The 14,575-nt window shown below is 33.8% G+C and overlaps 1 protein-coding gene across 2 annotated transcripts in view; it reads right to left on the reverse strand.

Moving 5' to 3' along the window:
- LOC150091595 (cotranscriptional regulator ARB2A homolog) overlaps nt 1-14,575 on the reverse strand; it is a 149,924-nt gene that overhangs the window by 113,624 nt on the left and 21,725 nt on the right. For both annotated transcript variants that reach the window (XM_090384792.1, XM_090384802.1), the window contains exons 4-6: nt 10,807-10,907; nt 8,650-8,715; nt 803-930 (exon numbers count right to left, since the gene is read on the reverse strand). In XM_090384792.1, coding sequence (XP_090240918.1) covers nt 803-930; nt 8,650-8,715; nt 10,807-10,907 — 295 coding nt within the window. The remainder of the gene's footprint in view (nt 1-802; nt 931-8,649; nt 8,716-10,806; nt 10,908-14,575) is intronic.

The following is a 14,575-nucleotide window of genomic DNA, read 5'->3' on the forward strand; positions in this document are numbered from 1 at the left end:
AATAAAGACCTAGTGTCACATGTGGCCAATGGTTGCTTAACTTGATTTACACTTAAAAACCCAAGATTCTATTAAATATAATTCTTAGTAATTTAACAGAATCACGGAGAACTACAAATTAACAGTTATTTATTCTAAGGCTTTTTTAAATTTTATCCTACAAATGTAGAACAAAAATTTTCTTTTAGAAACACACATAAAAAATGCATATACAGACAGCAAACAGTAAATAACCAAGCAACTAAAAAATAACTGCATCCAAATAAGTGTAAATTATAAAATTTACAAAATTTCTAAAATAAATTATAAAATTGATGGGTGTCATTATCCACTTGGCATCTCTTGTATTGTGAAAATAAGTCACAACTGAGATTTCAGCTCTTACACCTTTTTGAGTACTTATCCACTGAGAATAACTAACAACAGACTTCTCTATTGGGGGACAATTTTTTAATTAATTGCTCATGTAATGAGATGGCTAAATGGAAATTATTATATCCTTAAAAATTTAAACATTATTAATTAATGTGCGGCTTAATTTTAAATTCAACAATATATTCAAAACACAGGGTCAGGCAAATCCACTTTCCCACAAAACTATTTATGCCGGTTATTTGGATATATTAGAATAGATGCAAAGTCCCTGACTACAATACTAAGATATCACAACAATTTGGTTATAGGATTTTTATAAATAACAATTAAGCTTACAGTTCTTTTACATATATAAAGCCATCTTCCTAACAACTATGTGATATAATTATAAGATACTGCATTATTATGAATACTGCATAATCCTCACCTACGTGCCCACTGACCAGCTCGGACAACTCCACTTCCATGTATGAGCAACAATAGCCTATCATGATTAGTAAGGGCATCTTCACTGAGGAAAATAAATGTCTGGGGTTCTGTTGGAGTGGCATCCACCTAGACAGTACAGTAACTATAATATTCTTTCTCCTAGAATATATAGATCTAAACTAAACTACATATCACAAAATACATATTAGTTACTTTGCAGTTTAATGGTCTGATATTCACCTCCAGTCAAGCAAAATTTTAACGTTATAACAGCTCTTGATTTTAATAATTTATTTTCTTGATCAAGGGTAACAAATTATTTTTTTCTGCAATTAAAAATAAAAAAATTGGGACTCTAGAGGATCAATTATCTTATTTTGGTGATTATGTACAAATTAGTGCAATGGCCTAATTTCTCTACATAGCCAACTACTTGAGTAGTTACAAATTGTCATCTTTTAAGTATATTATAATTTTTATTGCAATTAAAAAGAAAAAAACTGGGACAGTATATATCATCAGTATGGGCATCTTCAATCCAGAAGTAGATCAAAAGTATAACTTAAGTTGTGGGATATCCCCAAAAATCTGGGTGCTTATAGCAGTCATTTTTTTTTTAATCACCCCATTTTTATTTTTTAGAAAAATTCATTTATCATACACCCACAGAACTCATTCTGAAGGCAGGGTTTTCTTGACATAAATTAACAAATATAAACAGTTCCTGTGGTTTTTTTTATTATATACTCACTCTTTTTTGGAAGTGTAGAGCAAGAGATTCAAGTTTCTGTAACCAATGGTCACCGTCTATCATATGAACTGTACATCATAACAAGAACAAAGCAAGTCAATTGAAAAATCCAGTAGTTGTAAGCTGAGCACAGACAAATAACTGTATTGCTTTTAGCATTTGGCTTTGTCAGTTTCTTGTCACTAAATTATGACATAACAGCATCAAGGAAAAGTGTTATGCTTGGAAAGAAATTTTTTTTTTTTTAAATGCCATTTTACTTTTGATTGTATTTCTTTCATTGTGATATAGCAAGTCAAGAACTTCACTGAGGTAAGATTATTATTTCTACATGAGAAAAGGCTGTGAAATATGCAGAGTTACAGTAGTATCACATGCATGCCCTGAAGAGGTAATTCCATTAATTCAATGAAAATTAATAAGTAGCAGGTACTCTCAAGAATTATTCAAATATTAAAATAAAGAGCTAATATCCAGAATTACGTATGTACCATTTTTTTTTTTTTTCGAGTTTGAGAAAAATAAAAAAGCTTGAAACTATGGAACAAGCATAGGTAAAAATAATCTACTTTAAATTCATACCATGTTTAATATAAAGTATGTGGTATTTAACACAAAAATTACGTATGTACCATTCTTTTTTTTTTTCGAGTTTGAGAAAAATAAAAAAGCTTGAAACTATGGAACAAGCATAGGTAAAAATAATCTACTTTAAATTCATACCATGTTTAATATAAAGTATGTGGTATTTAACACAAAAATTTCAAAATAAATAAGAAATCAAAGATGACCCTAACTTACTTAGATTTTTTTTTTTTAATAACATAATACTTACTGAACAAAATACTGAAAAACTATATTGAAAATTTTTCTCATGGCCAATTAAATGTTAAACAAGTTAGTTAATATATGCAGCGTATTACACCACATTAGCAAATAGTAATAATTGATGACTGAGAGAGAGAGAGAGAGAGAGAGAGAGAGAGAGAGTTCATGCATAAAATTACTTTTGTGTGTGAAGTGAGAACATTTTGTTTCTGCTCTGCATATCTATTGTATTTACCATTTAGGGTCATCTGCAATAAATGCAGTGCTTCAGCTACAATATACAGTATGTGGATAGTCTATGTGATATGTATAAAAAAATAAAATAATAATAATAGCTGCCCAATTTCTATTGGTCTGATTTTAATGAAATTTGGAAAGTCAAGGGTAAATGACATATGTGCTCATTACAGTAACACTAATTAGACTTCTGATGGTCATGGATTACTCGCGGAGCAGAAGGCACAATATGTCATTAATCACACTTACTGCAGCTAGCAAAGAATATTTACAAACTTTGGGCTGTCCAATGCAGTTCCACGTTCATATCATTTATCAAGGCAATAAAATTGCCAAACTGAAATGCTGTTTCCAGAATAGAAAAAAAAAAAAAGACAGTACTGTAGCAAATTCATAATACAAGATTCAATTTGTGGTACGCAATGTAGTCGGTCGGAGAAAGTTTTAGCCAAAGCCCAGGGAAATCCATACATGAGCTTAGCATACTAAGGTCAATAGTGTGTAACATGGTTAGTTACCATCTGAGAACGGAACCATATAAGTCACAGACTGTACAAAAGTCACTGATTGACAACAAAACCAAGAGGATGAAATTTTGTTCGTAAATTTCTTCTTGAGTAGTTTTTCGATTATACTGCCACCTACTGTACCACTTACATTTTCCAACTGCTGATTTAAAACTTGAAGATATCCTCTATCACTTGGAACTAGTTTTAGATTTGTGTTATTTGTATTAATTACCCTAATTATGCAATAACGTTCAAGTTTTGTAGAGAAGGTTTATAGACACTCTGTACATTTGATAAAAATGTTATGTGAAGCTTCACATTACTTTCATAACTGCTATAGTAACAGTGGTGCCCAACTTTTTGACTGAAGGACAGACAATTTTTCCATGTCATCATGTACCACTTTCACTCAGTAGTGAGAAATGGTCATTTAGATAGTTACATATGAAGTTAGTTTGTTTGTGCAGATTTTCCTTTGGAATACTCTTCAAAATTTTCTTAGTTGCTACATTGATTGTATGCTAATTTTTTTAAGAAATTAAATTTTTCGCTGTTTGCGGTAGAGCTGTACACAGAAATTTAAAATGGAAGGAATTTTTGCACATTAAAGGGGAGAGTATTTATTAATATCCCTCTATACATTAAAAAAGTTTTCCTCCTGGTGATATTTATTAAAAGCCAATGGGAGAAGAGGTCAGGGCAATGACATCACTTATTCGAGCTATAACTGCCTCCATAACGTCCACTAATCTCATGCACGTGGTTCACTGTCTAATGCATCATTTGATGTTCCATTGTAATGTTAGCTGATGAAGGGACCCGACATAGTTTGTATATTTGTAATATTTTAGTATTTTGTAAATATTTTAAATATTTGTATAGTTTGTAAATATTTCAGTCCTGCCCTTTCGAATGCAATAATATTGCTCCTGCATTTCATAGGTTATTTCCTGATTAGATATCGATCAGTGCGTTTTGAGAGGTGTGTCTTATACAAGTCTTCACATGGGAAGAAGCTCCTAAGATCGTTCAGCAAGCATTGGAGACGATCAACCACACCACGAGAGACGTTTTCGATACTGACACTCCGTTCACAGGCAAGCTTTTTATATTGGGTGGAGATTTCAGGCAGGTGTTACCTGTGGTAAAAAAGGGAGGGAGGAGGCAAATATATGAAAGTTGTTTAAAGAACAGTTATTTATGGCTGTGTTTAGAAGCACAAACTGACCATAAACACGAGAAGCAGATTAGGATGAGGTTTCACGAGATGGCTGCTGGACATAGGCAAGAACAGGATCAAGGAATTGGTGATCACTGATGATTTTATTTGTGAAGACGTCATATAGACTTTATATCCATGCAGTCTCATTACAGAAGAGATCGGTAAACAGGCCATCCTTGCTTCTAGGAACAGACATGTGAGAAGACTCAACAATAAAGTGATCATAAGTCTTCCTGGTGAGGCCATACAATGTCTTTCAATCGACGAGGTGCTCTGTCTCGGTGGAGAAGAATCTGGAGACAACGAAAACGTTTCTCTGCAATATCCTCTGGAATATGTCAATGGTCTGACCCCTTCTGGACTTCCACCTCACAATCTACAGTTGAAAGAGGGCTGTGTGGTGATGCTCATCTGGAATCTCTGCACATCAGATAGGCTGTGTAACAGAACCTACTTAATCGTAAGGCAGATACAACAAACGATTCTCCATTGCGAGATCCTCATCAGTGACAAGAAAGGAGACATTGTTCATATTCCTAGGATCACCTTAGACACAAGAGGGGACACGGATATGCCTTTCATTCTGAAGAGACTCCAGTTATCAGGTGGAGTTGAACTGACATTCAGGTGACGTTCTATCGAGATCCACAAGCAAGGCTGGTATACACATACAATGGGTCAACAAAGGACCTAAACGTATAAAGAACATTGTATTTGAAGATGCATTATGAATTGAGATAAGATCTGTTTTGTAAAAATAACAACTCTCTTAGCTCTCAAGTTTTCTTCCTTAAATCCCTTGATTCCAACTTCCTTGAACTAAAGTGATGCATACAGAGTAAAAGATCTCGGCCTAAGGCCATGCAAAAGAAGTGAGTGCGGGGAATGGCAAGCGAAGTGAGCAGGGGGCATAGTCCCCTAGTCCTACATTAAAAAATTTTGTGAGCAAAAAATTATCAACATGAACTAAAATTAATAGTCTAATTATCCTAATGATAATGGAATTCTCTAAACAAAGCATTTATATTCATTTTTACTGAAAGTTAACGTGTTTATTAAAAGTTGCATTATTTATAAAAGCTAATTAATTGAAACACATGTACAACAATAATCAATTTAAAAAAACCTGAGTGAGCAACCAGTTACAGTGAATTTAATTTTTCTGAATCACTGAAACTTGCTGTGCTGATTGATCTCTGCAAAGTGAACAGAACACCTCTCCATAGCAGCCACTTTCTTCTGACTGCTTTAGAGAGGTTTCACTGTAATTTAAAATAATCAATCCTTTTATATATGAATTGTTTTGAAATTTTGTAGACATTGCCATCTCTTATCTGTGGTTACAGCTAATAGTAGACATGATTTTAATAGATGGCATCATGAAAAGTTTCCAAAAGCCAAAATTCTCTGGAATTCACATCAAGTTGACAGAATCAAACTAATACAGGTAGTCGTCGACTCACGACCTATGCGCTTTACGACTGCTACTGCATCTCGCACCGCGTTTCAGTCTGAACTGCGCATACATACAAGATTGTTGCTAGGAAGAATGCTATACGCACGTCAACCCCCTCTCTTAATGCAGCGCTCTCAGATTTTTCTACTACACTCACACGCCCTATCCGTGTGGTCCCCGTAGCCCCAAAGCCTAATGGGAACGGTTGTGCACATAGCATCAGCCCACTGCCCAGTAACGTGTGTTTGGCGTGAATAAGCTAGTCTTAATCCGTTTAGTCAGCTTTGCCATCACAGTCAAACAAAACATCTTACCGATGTATGTATGTCATGACTCATGCGTCTCGATCTCTGTTTGCATACCTATTACATTCACTATTTTTGGTTCAGTTGTATTTGTGTTACAATTAGTATTTTTTTAAAACCCCTAAACATGTCAACCAAGAGGAACGTGCCTTTGTCTACTCCTAGACCTGTCAAGAAAGAAAGAAAGAAAGGCCATTGATTTAGACACAAAATTAAAAGTGATCAAGGAGCATGAAGAAGGTGAACGCGATCGCACGTGATTTTAAGTTATCTCATTCTACAGTGTCGACGATTTTGAAAGACAAAGAAAGGATTCGTGAAGTTGTTAAAGGTTCGGCACCCATGCAAGCAACAGTGATAACGAAACAACGTACAGGGCCCATCCATGAAATGGAAAAAATATTGTTTCTTTGGATGGAAGATCAGATACAGAAGCGAACACCCTTAAGCCTTCTTACAGTGCAGTCGAAGGCTAGAAGTCTCTTTCAGATGCTGAAGAAACATGCCGAAAAAGATTACACTCAAACATTTGTAGCAAGTACAGGATGGTTCAAAAGATTCAAAAGAAGATTTAACCTTCATAGGGTTCGAGTCACTGGAGAATCAGCAAGTGCAGATGTGGAAGGAGCTCAAGAATTTGTAAAAAGTCTGGATGAAATAATTACGGAAGGAGGGTATCAACCAGAGCAGCTTTTCAACGTGGATGAGACTGGATTGTTGTCGAAAAGGATGCCAGAATGCACTTACATTCACCAAGAAGCCAAAAGCATGCCTGGTTTTAAAGCACTTAAAGATAGGCTGACTTTGCTCCTTGGCAGGAACATTGCAGGTTCCTGCGATGTTCAGTTTGCGATGCATCGCAAACTGAAGCCTTTTTTAATTTATCATTCTGAAAATCCCCGTGCATTCAAGAATGTAAACAAGCACACTCTGCCTGTAAACTTCCATTCAAACCGAAAAGCCTGGATGACTCAAACATTGTTTGAAGACTGGTTTCTAAATTGTTTTGTACCTCAAGTTCGTGAATATTGCTTCGAGAAAGAAATTCCTTTAAAAATTGTATTAATCTTAGATAATGCACCTGGCCATCCACCTCACCTAGACCACCTCCATCCAGATGTAAAAGTTGTTTATTTGTCGCCAAATACAACTCCACTCATTCAGCCTATGGACCAAGGGGCAACTGCCACATTTAAGGCACCTATCTTCAAACCACTTTTGCCCAAGCTATAGCCGCAACAGACGCCGACCCAGAACTATCTTTGCGAGAGTTTTGGAAACAGTACGATATTTATAAATGCATCAAAAATATTGCGGCCGCGTGGGAGGCTGTGACAAAGAAATGCATGAATGGAATCTGGAAAAACTGTGTCCAGCGTTTTGTTAATACTATTGATGAATTCGATAGTGAACATGAACTTGAAATGGTTATGGAAAATATTGTAACAATGGCAAATGGACTTTCTTTAGAGATTGAAGTGGAAGATGTTGAGGAGCTGCTAGAGCAAGAATCCGGAGAACTTACCACTTTGGAAGAAGAAAGAATGGCTGAAGAAGAAAGGATGGAAGAAGAGAAAAATGAAGATGAAGAACCAGAAAGAAAATTCACCACTAGAGGGTTATCTGAAGGTTTTTCTCTACTAAATAAACTTCTTACACATTTTGAAGAAATGGACCCAAACATTGAACGATTTGCAGGGATTGAATGAATGGTACAAGATGCTTTTCGGCCATACCGTGAAATTTACGAGCAAAAAAGGAAACAAACAATTCAGACAAAAATCAACATGTTTATGAAAAAACAACTCCCACTACATCAGGTGGCGGCACTGATGAACCGCAGCCAAGCACGAGTGGTCAGTAAAATATTTCTTATCTATTTTCTACATATGTTTTGTTTAGTTCTTTAAGATAAAATATTTTTTAGGTTTTATACAGTATTTGATATCTTTTTCATAATATTTTTTATTTTTGTAAATAGTAAACCAATTGTGTTGTACACAGTGTCTGATTTACCTAAACTGGTCCGCCTTATGTCCAGATCGCTTTACGACCAGTTGGTCAGAACCTAACGTGGTCACAAGTCGACGACTATCTGTACATAAATATTGAGGATATTACTGCTTCAAAAACAATAAATAAAATAATCATGTTTTTTAATGATTTTTAATAAAAATTTTTAAAAATTTTGGTCTAATTTTTGACAATAATTATATTTTATGAAGGGTAACCAAATCAAAATATGAAAAAATTAATATTCAAAAGTATTTAGGTACAAAGTTTATTTTCACAAATCTTCAAAATTTCATAATGAAATTAACTCTACAGTCCACCCCGAACAAACACTCACTAAAGTGTGCATGCATGCACGGACACACACACACACACACACACACAGAGAAAACTGACTCATGAAAGGATTAAAATTAACTGTGTACATATGTAAGCAATACACTATCAAATCAAAGGACTTATTTAAATGATTCCTATGATATAATATTAATAAACGTAACACAGGAGAGAAAAAAATAACTTACTGGAATAAAAACCTTCTTCAGTTTCCCTTCAGAAACAACCAAATCGTAGACATAGTCTGTAATTAACTAAACAAAATAATATGTCAGCAAATAATAGAGAAATGCATGGTATCTCAAATGTAGGCAAAAATATATTAGCTTCTTATTACTGTTTTAAAGTGTGGAGTGGGCTTATATTTAACTTCAAGAGGATAATAATAATAATAACTATTTAATAAACTGTAATCACTCATAATAAACCCCACCACAAGGTGAAATGTTGGATAGTTTTGGCAGTCTTTTTAATCAGTTCTTCAGTGGTACTAGGTTTCAGATCTATATACAACCATGCAAAATGTATCAATTTTTTGTTATTTGTTTTTTTTTTTTAGGAGCATTAGCAACTAAGGCCATATTGTTCTGGGATATGCGGTGGTCATCCCCTGACCTTTCTGCATCCTCCGTATTTAGTGGTGACGGGCTCAAATCCCGGTCTAATCAAGAAGCGTGTTGCTCCTTCTGCTGCTCCTTCCCACCTGGCTACAGAAGCGCCTACTGAATGTTGTGTATAGCTGCCATTAAAGATGAAACTGATAACATTCCTCTTGCCACATGGCTAACCCAGAGTATAAGCAAAAATTTTATAAGTAGATATAGCTGAACTGTTTCCGATTTTTACTTTTTTGTGTCTGTAAGTTACAGGTATTCTATCACAGTAAAAAACAAAAATACCAAAAATAAAAATCATGCAAATTGTGGGTGAGACAAACTAATTCAGCCATCACAAAAAAATTTCATAAAAGTTTCACTTAAGATGGGATTCAACCAAAGATCTTTTCTGCACTGCATGGAAGGACAGTGATTATAACCAAACAAAAACAAGGTCCAGAGAAAGTGGCAAAAAATTCTTCAGATCTACAGAATATAATTCAAATCTACAGAATATAATTCAAAAACCTGATCTTTCTCACTCATGCTTTGTTCAATAAATAGATAATGTGGTGGGTTGTTCATTAGTTTTACAGTGCAAGTGATAATTTTTATTATCACTGACAGTGTGTATATGCAATTATAAAAATAAAATGTAAATTTAATATATATTTTTAAATTTATCCTTTTGAATGGTTACTTTTATTACAGAAATACATTTTTAAAAATATATAAAGTGGAAATTAGTTTTTATCTATTTTTTCTCCACTTACTGCTAATTACACTGTTTTAAAAATTATTGCTCACAAAAAATGAATAAAATCAATAGAAACCATTCATATTTTGGGCTAAAACAATTTTTGCAACTACTCAGGTATGCTTAAATGATCTCTGATTCTCACCAGAGGGGTGGATGGTACTGTTAGCCAAATGTAATTGACTAATTGCCTTTTTTTGCAGTATGCCTGAAAGTCACACTTCACTAGATGCTTCATTTTTTGGTAGGAGAATTTCAAAAATCACTGGGGCATTTACAACCACCTCAAGCAACCACCTGATAGCTAATAAAATAAAGAAATTTTAATTTTGATAACTGGAATAAGTTGCCTCCATAGGTGATTAAGGCTGACAGACTGGGAGATTCAAAGGTCAACTGGATAGGTATCAAGATGAAGGAGTCAAATAGGTGGTTTGTTTTGTTTTATTTTACTATTTATTTATTTTTGGCTAGTGCACCAATAGCCTCTGGCTTCTTTGCATAATATAACTAATACTAAACGTTTTATCTTTAGTAACCTCATAAGTCATAGCCAAGAGGTTATTTTCATTCTCAGCTGACATGACACTATTCAAACTGGTGTAATTGAAGACCGACAATTCATTTCTTTCAAACTACATTTTAGCATCAGAGCTCATTTACATTTCCAGAATTTTTTAATGCAAATTCAGTAATGTTCTTTTTGATCAAAGTTTCAGTAGAAAAGAAAATATTTATGGTTTTTCCAATGTTAGGTACACTAACATAGCGAAATACCATGTGTTGCTATCTCTACATTTTAATCTTTCCATTATTTTATGGAAAGTGTTTATCCCTTAGGATTATTACCTTTAGTTTCATGGGTCTTCTAAGAGTTTTAAAATCAAATTTGGAGAGACAAGTTTTAATGGCAATATAAGTGTGAAATTCTATAGTGAATGAAACAGTTAATGCATTTCTAGACCACTATTTATAAATAAAGATCTTGTTACCTCTCCTAAAGCTTCATATTTTCTTTGGTTATAATCATGGTCATCTCTTCTCACCTGGTACTGATATGGTGTTCCATCTTCAAGATTTCTCAGTTGTCCAACTGAAAAGAATATAGGTAAACCCTACTATTTCACAATTTCAATTTCATATAGCACTAAGTAACAGTTAAATGTCAGATAATGAAAAATAAGAAAAGCAATATTGTACAAATAAAACTTCAACTTGTGGATCATTTATCATTACAGGTGCAAAGTCCCTAAACTGGCACCTTGTGACTTGACAACTCTTCATTTTTGGGATTTTTCTAGTTTTAAAACAATAAATCAGTCTAATGAGGCAAGAATTATCAAAAAAGTTCATATTAGCTTGACAAAAAAAGTATAAAATATGGTACAAAAATATAAATAAATGCACAGTTAAAATATTTTAACTATGCTTTTCTCTATTGTTACTATTGCAATTAAAGAGACTGTACTGTTACCAACAAAAAAAAAAAAAAAAAAAAAAAATCAGTTTTCCTTAAGGGCAGCCATGCTTTCAGTGAGTTAGAACTATTTTTTCTTTAGTAAAGAATCAGGGGGTTTTAACCTCACCTGCCCTAATTCATATGCCATAATCTCAGAAGCACTAATGGTCACTTGCCATAATGGTGACCTGCCCCAATCATGTCCCAATGGTAGGTGTGTTACAGTCAGTTGCCTTAAGCAGATATGTAATTGCATATCTGCAATCCCTTTCACTCTAATGACCCTTTACAGGAGGTAGATGACCAAGTGAGGTAATGCCCCCTGGTGTGTTTCCATCTGTGTTTGTCGACCTAAGAATTCGTTCAAATAGTAGCCAAACACCAGCATGACGCTGTTTGTCATTTGTGACAGACTTCATATAATCTTTGTAGGGATGGGGATGAGGTCCTTGCTCTTTACAGTGGGGATAATACCTACTTCCAATATAGTTAGGGAAGGACACGTGGTTGTTTTCCATTAAGGTTATTATTATATTAATACTGCTCATATACCACGCGAAATTAATAATATAGTTTATTAGGCTGTCCACCTAAATTACTATATATTAAGGTAACATTTCTGGCATTTTACCAATACCTATCATCAGATCATGCTTCTGGTTCAGGTGGACTGGAGGGAGCTGTATCTAGTCTATTTTATTTTCCTGATTTTTCATTATTTCTTCTGTTGTATTGGTATAATATTGGTAATTAGTAAAATTGGTAATGTTGATCTTTTGTTCATCTGGTCACTTAGCCCCTAGAAGCCCAGGGAACACCACCAGCCTGCACACCAACCCTGATGTCTGAACGTTATGAGAACAAAAATGGTGGAACAAATGAAGGAGAAAATCTTTACATGGCCAGAAGCAATGGTTACAACAGTTTATAGAGAAATATTAAACAAGCACTAGATTCTGATCTAGTGCTTTGTTTAATATCAATGCTTCATAAAGCTTCTGCTAAATATCATCCTTGTCTTCCAGATTCATTATCAGAATTGACATCCTGGATGAATATAAGAAATTGGAAGATAAGGAATTTTTGCTATTTGAAGATGGTATGAAAGAAAAGATTCTTGGTTTCGAAATTGCACAGTTCCGTCACATTTTCTGCAATTCTTCGTGCCATGCATAAAGGCCAAATGTTTCCATTTCTTTATATTCTTTTTCCAGATAAGTCAAAATCAACTTATAATCACATGTTCTAATTAATTCAACAGAAAGATTGCAAATCAGGACAACATTTCAACCAAGAAAATTCCATGTTGATTACGAAAGTGCTGTCATCAGATCCATAGAAGAAACATTTTCTGATGCTGATATTAAGGGCTTTTTATTTCATTTCAGTCAAGTAATTTCATTTCAGTCAAGGCAGAAAGTACAACATTTAGGATTACAATTGGCATATATCAAGGAACAAATTGTCAGGAAGTTAGTGAAGTCAATGGTGGAATTCCCATTTGTTATAAAATACTTTGAAACAAATTGGTTTGGATCCATTGCTTGCCTTCTGCATCATCGCAGAATCATCATGTTAATTTTGGTCTTCTGACAATAAATCATGTGGAAGGCATTATGCCTTAAATAAATCTGTGAAGATTTATTTAAGGTATACTCCTAGTATACTTTAAAAGTATACTAGGATTAGTAAATGTTGGAAATCTTCCACCTCGTAAAAACCGTAAATACAAGGGCATTAATAAGAAATGAATGAAGTTAACAGTAGACAGACAAAACGAACATCGATTTACACACTTTTGTGCAAGCAATTGGTTATTTTGTTCCACTAAATGATTAGTATAATTTAAACTTTAATAATTTGTATTTGTATTTTGCCATTTGTTATAAAATAATCATCATTTTGGTTTTAATCAAATATTATCACCAAGATGGTGATAATATTTGATTAAAAACAACACTAGTAACTTTAGCATGTCTCATGGATGATGGTGTTGTTTCTAAAGTGAACATAGCCCAAACTCTCTCACTGTCACTGGATAATACTAGTGTCCTCATAAACACCCAAGTAAGTTGTCTTTACAACTTCTTCTGATGATTGCAAACATTTTCCTCGCAGCACTTTCTTTAACTTTGGAAATAAAAAAAATAAATAAATAATAATAATAAAAAAAATCGCAAAGTGCAGGGTTGCAGTGCAGATGAGGAACACATCTGACATTAATACTGACTAAGTATTAGTATTAGTAACGGCCGCATGGTGCAAGAAAGCCTATGGCTTATGCTGCACCAGCCAAAAAAAAAAAATCCGAACAAAACAATGATAAAAACAAAAAATAAATAAATAAAATAAATAACTAAATAATAAATAAATAAAATAACTAAATCTAGTTATTTATTTTATTTAATTATAACTAAATCTAACTAAATCAACTAAATAACTAAAGTACTCAATGACAGTATGAGTAATGTGAAGTCTTGCATCGTCATAATGCAGCATCCATCCACCTGCATGCAGTTGTAGTCGCCTGCAACAAATGTGATCCTGCAAAGTGTGCAGTGCAGTTCTGCAGTGAGATCCCAAAACATTCATATGATGTGGAAAAACATGCTGGTAAACCATTCCTTGAACATCAAAAAAGATATGACTGTAACCTTTCCTACAGAAGCCAGAACTTTTGCTTGCTGATGTGAAAACATCTATGGCAGCACTGGAGTAAAACTGATTGGTAATGAAATTTTATTACGAAAATGACACAATTCAATTGCTAAAGAAATTTTCTTACAAAAATGATATCACTTCCTTGGCATTTAGATTTTAAATGACATCACTTCCTAAATGGTGCTAACTCAGTAATGTTGATTCTGTAGAATAAGTAGCGGGTGTGAGAATAAAACATTGCATCGTTCATACTAAGAGATGGAAATGATGTCATTTCCTAAATGATGCTAATTCAGTCACTAACGCTGATTCGGTCGAACTGAAATGCTGAAGAAGCCTCTTGTGTCGAAAAGTAACTAGTTCAAAAACATAGAAAATGAAAACAATGCAGACTTTAATAAAATCTGCTTCTCAAGATTTTGATCAACATCAACCTTCTAATTAGCGTAAGTTTCAATTAAACCATTTAAAAATTTAAAGAGTTGATTCAAGAATGCAACAATAAAACAATCACTTGAACAAACAACAATCACTTCTTGCAGTAGTTTTCATTTATGACATCATACTAGTCTACAGATGGATCACTAACTATTGAATTGTGAAAATACCATATCTAATTTCAGTTCACAACCTATAAGAGT

Source organism: Mastigoproctus giganteus, chromosome 1 (assembly GCF_048544385.1).
Source record: "Mastigoproctus giganteus isolate SK-2022 chromosome 1, ASM4854438v1, whole genome shotgun sequence".
Classification (NCBI taxonomy): Eukaryota; Metazoa; Arthropoda; class Arachnida; order Uropygi; family Thelyphonidae; genus Mastigoproctus; species Mastigoproctus giganteus.